General features: G+C 39.2%; 1 protein-coding gene across 1 annotated transcript; it reads right to left on the reverse strand.

Moving 5' to 3' along the window:
* Positions 1 to 193: 193 nt before the first annotated feature.
* LOC129112693 (RAD50-interacting protein 1-like) lies at positions 194 to 6,617 on the reverse strand (the record flags this gene model as incomplete). The annotated part of the gene is given in 8 exon segments (XM_054624895.1): positions 194 to 419; positions 910 to 1,020; positions 2,134 to 2,323; positions 3,721 to 3,861; positions 3,940 to 4,113; positions 4,294 to 4,409; positions 4,924 to 5,049; positions 6,214 to 6,617. Coding segments are annotated over 8 exon segments (1,324 nt in total), but the record flags the coding sequence as incomplete, so codon positions are not given.
* Between the last annotated feature and the right edge of the window lie 1,157 nt (positions 6,618 to 7,774).

The following is a 7,774-nucleotide window of genomic DNA, read 5'->3' on the forward strand; positions in this document are numbered from 1 at the left end:
CCTCCATTGCCATGGAGTTTGGAGTGGTGTAGACGGTGTAGTAAAATTGCCACAGTCTCAATTAAATACAAACATAAATTTCAGTTTGAATAATAATGAACTGGTTTAATAACAATGGAATAACTATAACATGCTTTTGACTATTAATCACAGCGGTGAGTGAGATAACACTGTCCAGGACCCTCATACTTACTCTTCTTTTCCACAGTGAGCCACTTCTGAAGGATTGTGTCTTCCAGCAGGAGGTGGAGCAGACCGGGCAGCGGTGCTGGGTACGACTGGTTGCTCCGCAGCTCCTTCTCGAACTGCAGCACCTCCTCCACCAGGTGACAAAAGAGCACATCGTCGTACAGCAGCCTGGAGGCGTCACTGGCCACCTTCTCCTGGACCAGAGACAGCAGGCCTCGACACAGCTCCACCTGCACCAACACATTAAACACTTACTGTGCCATAGGGAAAATACACCTGTCTGGGCTACACTTGCCCAGACGTATGGAAGCCCTGAGAGGCCAGTGTAAAAAAATATGTACGATCCATTTTCTAAGTCAGAGCTTACTTGTTTTCTCTCATGTGTTAATGAGTTATGAACAGGTGAAAAATGTTTTTGCTAAGTTCTTTAAAAACAAATTCTGTGAAACATAATAACATTAATTTACATAACTTTTTAGCACACAAATAGGATATAGAAATCAAAACTCAATTGGATGAAAAAGCTTCTTGTGGCTGAAATGCAATAAGAAACACTTTTTCAAAAACTATTTCACCTGACAAAACATTTGAAGTAACTTAGAAAAACTATCCTGGCAAAACTTATTTTTCTCCACCTGTATCACAGATGAAAAAAAAAAAAAAAACTTTCAGGGCTTCCGTACAGAAGAGATCAAAGCATGCAGTTACAGCGCAGCATACCATGGCGCTGATGGAGGCCCCAGCTCGGTCTAGGATAGGCTGGATCTTTTCCTCCATGAAAGCGGAGCTGTTCCCCATCCACATGAGAACCTGTGTGAGGTACCACTCTGGCTGAAAAATGCACAGACAGATGAGGAGTTTGAGTTGTTATGAAGACTTCAGACAACGTACAACTAATATCTGTGGGAACAGCTCTCTGATCCAGTGGCCTCTCATTGTAGAAGTAAAAATGACAGACATGTCAGTATCTAAGGAAAAATACAAGTTACAAAATAAGAAGTCTGAAATCAAAATTATCATAGAAACATGAATACAAACAAACCAAAGGGAGAAAAAAAAAACTGTTGAACGAATAAAGGTCTTGCTTCAAAACATTTCAGTGGTGAAAACATTTTCTGTTTATTTGTTGTCCCAGGCTAAATATTCTCTGCATTAATTAAAATGTACTGATAGTATATATTTTATATATCATATATTATTGCACATAGGTGGGTCTTATGCATGTGTACAGTAAAACCCCTCCCCCCAAAATAGGGTTTTGAACACTAGACTTAAGCATGTAATGTTTTTTGTGTAAATATGTCGAACATTGAATGACATCTTTCTCATCAATCTAAAGAATTGGAATGTTATTCCTTTATTTAGCAAATACATTTCAAAAGTGGCAGATAAAATTTCTTTGTGGTAGACAAAAAAAAAAAATACTTTCAGACCCTGGGTAGAAGTGCTCTCCACTTGCAAAAATACCTGAAAGGCTATGGACTTCTACTGCAGGACTTAAATATTTTTGTCCAGGTAGTGATGATAATGAAACAACCAGACTGATTTTAAATGTATATAATAGAAAACCTGGTTATAAGCATGGTCTGCTTTAACACTGGGGTGCTCCAGGTGACTAGAGTTACTGATGTCATGTGTATGCCAAGGACCTGCAGTTAGATTAGAACTCTGGTTCCAATAACATATCATTATAATTCATGTGTGAATGATATACAGTGTGTTTATGTGTCTAACCTTGCTAGGATTATTCTAGTAAACTGAAGTTGGTCCACTTGGTTTCACTGGTGTGTATCAACACAAGGGTGCAAGTCTGACATTTATTTAAGGGCTTGCATGTGTGTGTGTGTGTGTGTGTGTGTGTGTGTGTGTGTGTGTGTGTGTGTGTGTGTGTGTGTGTGTGTGTGTGTGTGTGTGTGAACAATGTGTGTTCTGTCTGTTACAGACCTTGCTGAGGGTGTTGGTCTGTCGATTCCCGTAGAAGTGGTATCTGAACCTCCTGCTGAGCGGCAGCAGCATGATCTGGATGGGCAGACAGAGGGGGGTGGCTGGGGACGGGGCTTTGGCTAAGGAAGCAGGCTGTGTAGGGGGGGCGCTTTGACACGAGGCCAAAGCCCTCTGGGATACGAGGTCATCGCTGACAGTTGGAGTTAAAGGTAACATCTGATATCAAGTTGCAAATCAATGGAGCACATTGGTATCCACATTTTTGTCCAAATTACTTTACGATTTGATGATGTTGAATCCTAATTGGTGCAAGTACCTTTACTCGCTGCTGTAACACAAACTGCATCTTTGAGGACAATATGATTTTTCTAAACTAAACCGAATATTTGCTTCTCACTCACCCACACATCCGATCATTGCCGCAGCATTTTACTATGAACCAAAAATGTCAACCTGCTTTTGGCACTTGATGAGAAGTCAGGGGCTCATCAAAGTCTCTGGTAAACCATGAATGTCTGTGCCAAGTTTCCTGCTAACCCATCTGGTGGATGTGAAGGTATTTCATTGGATAACTGAAAACTCTCCCCTGCTAGTGGACCATCTTTGAAAAGTCATGGGATCACCAATGTCAGTAGGATTCATGGACCAAGAGTGTGTATGTGTAAAATTTCATGAAATTCTATCGCTTATGTCAAGATCAATTTCTTTAGATTTGGGGCTTTTTTGCTGTGTCTTCTTTAAAACTGGTGGAAAGAAAATGTCCATAATACACATTTAGGTGTTTATTTTACTACTTTGTCTATTTGAATCTTTAGATTTCTCCTAAATTCACCAAAAGTTACCATTAGAGAATGCCTCATTTGCAGATTTAAACACAAGTTTTTAAGAAACTTGTAACACAAAATAAAAATTGTCTTTATGCCTGTAATCAACTAGGGAAGTTTCATGGTGATATATTTTAGTTAGTTTTTTCTTCAAAATGTTTGTTATTTTACAAAACCTATTTTTAAAGGCCGTTTTTTCTAAATAAGTTTTTTCTCAGACTCTGATCCAGAAATTTCCACTTCAGTAGCACTTACATACACCAAACTTTACAGTTTCATTCATATCTATATTCTGAAGGTTTTTACAGAGGGGTTTGTTCATATATCATTCATAGCCCAGTTTATATAACATTTTATTTCTAAATGAATGGAGAAAATAGATTTTTTTATGTCTGTTGACAGTATTTTCTGATTTATGGAGTAATAAAAAAGAGATATGTCAAATTCCCTTTGTAAAAACCTTTGACTGCAATATGTCAACAACATCAAACAATAATATTGAACCTGGCTTTATCTAATGTTCAGATTTATGTTCCGGAAACGTTTGCAAATTAGCGCATATATAAGATAATCTCTCAAAGTTTCAAAAACTTGTGATGTCTTAATGTCATTATCAACTGGGGACGCTTCATGGCGATATGTATCAGTTCATTATTTTGAAACATATTCACCTGACATCTCTTGAGCCGTTTTGCTAAAAAGATGCACAAAGTGCTTCCTCCAAAGTACTAAGACGTGTAGAAAAGCCCAAACTGAAGGATACGAGGTCTGCAGGGCGAGCAGCTGTGTGACAAGCAGCTCCAGCTGGCTGTTGATCTCCTGACCGTTGGCTGTGGGCGTCAGCGACTGAGTAGGAGGGGAGATGATCGGCCAGTGGAGTTGAGTCAACACTTTCTCAAAATCGCTGGAAAAGAATCGAAGAATATAAGGTAAGAACACGGAACACACAATGACGTTACAGCGACATGTTTGCATTTCCTACCCGGCAAGTCGGTCTTTGATGATCTTGTGCCAGAAGTGAAGCGTCTCTCGGAGGAAGTCCTGGAGGTGAGAACATCCGGAACGGCTCAGTCCGGCGTCCAGCGCGGCCATGTTGTCCACTGCCCGTATGGCCTCCCACACACTGCTGGTCATCAGACACTGCTGGACTGCAGCACTGCAGAAACAATCAGCACATGTCAACATTTAGAGACAAGGTACGTTATATATTTTCATATTTTGGACCTCTCCTCCACAATAATCAGCTTGTGTTTCATCTACATTCACCTCTTTCGCTGTCAACACACACTTGTCATGTCCCTCTCCATTCATCTTCATCACTCTTCATTTACAGTACCTGAGCTCCTCTATATGTTGAAGGCACCGCAGGTATTTCACGTGTCTCTCTATAGTGTCCACTTGGTTAAGCGTCTGGCCGAGGTTGTCCATCCACGGCTGGGCCCCCTGAAGGTGCTAAAAGACGGAATAATCTTTAACCTCCCAGAATGGCATACCTTTATATTTTATGTCAGACATGGAACAGTGCTTGCTTCATCTCTCTGTAAAAGTCTACCAGATGAAAAACATGTTATTTGGTATGTGGCGTGTGAGAGCAGAGCTCAAAAGGCCCTATTTATTCTCATCACAGTGGCAGCTAAGTTTAAGATCAGCAGTGATTTGTAAAATAATGATATCTGTTAGATATAAATGTTCCTTTCCTTTTTTTGAACCATTAAAAAACACTATTAGAAGAACATCTCCTTTACAATAAATAATGGTTGATTCCAAGCATTTTATTATTTTAATAGTTTAATTTCACTTTTGCAGTAGTTGTAAATAAGGTAATGATCGATTTATGACAATGCATATCTATGTAACGAGACACTCTGCTAGTGTTTTGTCTAACTACTGTTTACAAGGTACTGAATATTCAAGCTTGAACAGCTGTTTGTGTGAGGACAAGATCCTCTGCCCTCTCTAGCTCTACCTGGTGCAGCTTGTTGGAGATGAGTCGCTCTCTCTGCAGCAGGTCCTCCAGGGAAGACACAGCGTCCTCGGCAGCCAATAGAGCTGCGGAAACTTTAGGAGGCACAGAACTGGATACGGTCAGAACCTGAAGGACACAAAGTATAGAGTCACGGCTCAAACAGGTCACAATAGACGCATTTAAGCTGCAGTCTGCTTGTTTAAGTGTTCTCTTTGTTTGTATACTTCATAGTTATAGCATTATAACTGATGGTGTTGTTTTGCCTTGATACATTTTCTGGGTGTCATAAATGAGTCATTATCAGAAAATCAATTGATGGAGCGGAGTGATGGTTTATGACCAGAAGCTGGTTTCAGAGATATATTGAGCTGGATTTGGAAGGGAAGTTGTTTCAAATCACCGTACAACTTCATGAAACCGGTGATCGCGGCTCGTTCAAAGATGGACTGCTCATCCGGCCAACGTGTCAGTCGTCTTTGCATCCTTTAAAAAAAGGCATTATCTCACTTCTGATAGGGCCAGCATGTTTTTCATGCTATGGTCAGTTTGAGATTTGGTCTATTTTGTTTTCATAACATTTCCTCTTTAAGACTAGCGGGAAAGAAAACACAATAATATCAAACAAACAATCAGGTGCTTATGTTTCTACTTCTTTATATTACTATTACATCTATTTGCGTCTTTGAATTTCTCCTAAATTCACCAAAAGTTAGCCTTGGACAATGCCTCATTTTGCATATATATATATATATACACATACAATTTCAGAAAAGTTTTTATAGGAAAAAGAATTGCCTAATGTAAGTTTTTCAACTGTGGAAGTACCATGGTGATATCTATTAGAATAGTTTTTTACCCGACTCACCTGTAGTGTCTTCAAAATAAATGAAATTTTACTAAATATATCTTTAAAAGCCAATTTCTCAGACTCTGATCCAGAAATCTCCACTTCAGTAGCACTTAAATACACTCAACTTTCCAGTTCAGTGCCAATTTTATAACTGAAACCATGGCAAAAATGTTGATTTATGAAATGACATACTGGCACAGAAATAAGGATGCCTGGATGCTGAGATCATTTCTCTGAGCCAAGCTTTAGGATCATTGCACATCTTGTAACGTTATGTCTCAATGCAGGATTCCCTCAAGACTGGGGGAACACAGTAGGCCCTACGTATCTTTATGAAACAACCAAAAACATTAGCCTAATGAATAACCCATTTATTGGGAAGTTCACAGAGTTTTCTTCTTCTTTTTTTTATGTGTCCAATGTCAAATCTGTTAGCTCACCTGTTCCTCCAGAACGCTGTTTTCCTCTCGCAGTTTTTCCAGCAGGTTGCCGACATTCTTCAGGGACTTCAGGTCGCAGCCGACCTCCTTCTCCAGGAAATCCACCAGATAGTCCTCTCGTGTCCCCGAATCTGCTGAAAAGCATTCGCTACCTTGGCTGGTTGAGTAGACGGGGTTTAACGAACTGTCAGTCGGTTTCTTCATCGTTTGCTCTGCTGCTGTTGCTCTGGGCGCCGCCATCTTTGTTTTCTTGTGCCCGTCAACAAACCTGCTAGGATGTGACAAGGAGGGAAGCGCTCGTTTTTTTGTGCGTGACCGCGCTGCTTTCGTGTACGGTTAGGGGGGCGGTATGCCCAGGAGTTTTATTGTACTCCTGGTCCATGTGCGGCCACAGATATGGAAAACCTGATACATGGGTCTGGCTACCTCTGTCAACTGAAACGTGTTTTTTGTAGTTCTGTTCCACCAACCCCTCCATCTACGGGGCACGCCGAGAAGGAAAACAAGCTCACACTTCGCACGTCGACACAGGAGAGTCTGGATACACGTCACAGACTACACGTCAACAAATCAGAGTTATTTATTTATTATTAATTTCTTCTAAATTCGGGGTTTTTGATGGAACAGATTATTGCGAAGAATTTAACTTAAAAAATAAAAAAGTGTTTCCAAAAAACTTACAGTCTATATAGACTTACAGTCTATAGTCTATTAAATTAAGATGTATTCATCTTGGGCCTGGGTACAAAACATTTCTGAAACTATCTTTTGAAATAATATCATCAAAGTTTTGGTTCACACAATGTAGTCCTCTGATGTTCTAGGCTCAGTAATCTGTGATTGAGATTCCTATTCCTACCCACATGACACATGACACTAAAAACCTGTGCAATACAAATACACTGTGCAATAATAGTTATAATAGTTATTCTGTCTGTATATATAATATTTTAGTTATTGTGGATTCTTTATTGTTTTTATTGCTTATTTGCTCATTTATAATACTTGTTTTTTTATCTTGTTTTTTTACTATGTCTCTTGTTTGCACTATACCCTTTGCTGCTGTAAATCCTGTAAATTTCCCCGCTGTGGGACTAATAAAGGATTATCTTATTTTATCTTATCTTATCTTATTCCAATAACATTTAATCAAATTAATTAGTGCTTCTGAAGGGTTTTTAAAAATAATAAAGCAATGATATACTGCATCTATCAATTAGTAATAATCTATCAAATCACATTGAGGGTTGTGGCCTTTTTACCCCTGGGGGATTAGAAGAAGATGAATGAAAAAAAATAGAGTCCAACTCTTTTTCAGCTCTCTGAAGCCAGACAGCCAGGATACAATAAAAGTTTATTCAAAATGATCTGAACTTCATTCAGTATCTCCCTTGCCACCCAGCTGGGAGGTTCTCATTTGCAAATGTAAACCTAAATAATGGCAATAATACTTTAGAACAAGCTGGGTCTTTGTGAATTAATTGTTAAAGAGCCACCACATTATTGTATAGTGATCTCTCTTTATAGTAGGGAACCTATAATATCAGATATACCCTTGTTT

The sequence above is a fragment of the Anoplopoma fimbria genome, chromosome 23, assembly GCF_027596085.1.
Source record: "Anoplopoma fimbria isolate UVic2021 breed Golden Eagle Sablefish chromosome 23, Afim_UVic_2022, whole genome shotgun sequence".
Taxonomy (NCBI): Eukaryota; Metazoa; Chordata; class Actinopteri; order Perciformes; family Anoplopomatidae; genus Anoplopoma; species Anoplopoma fimbria.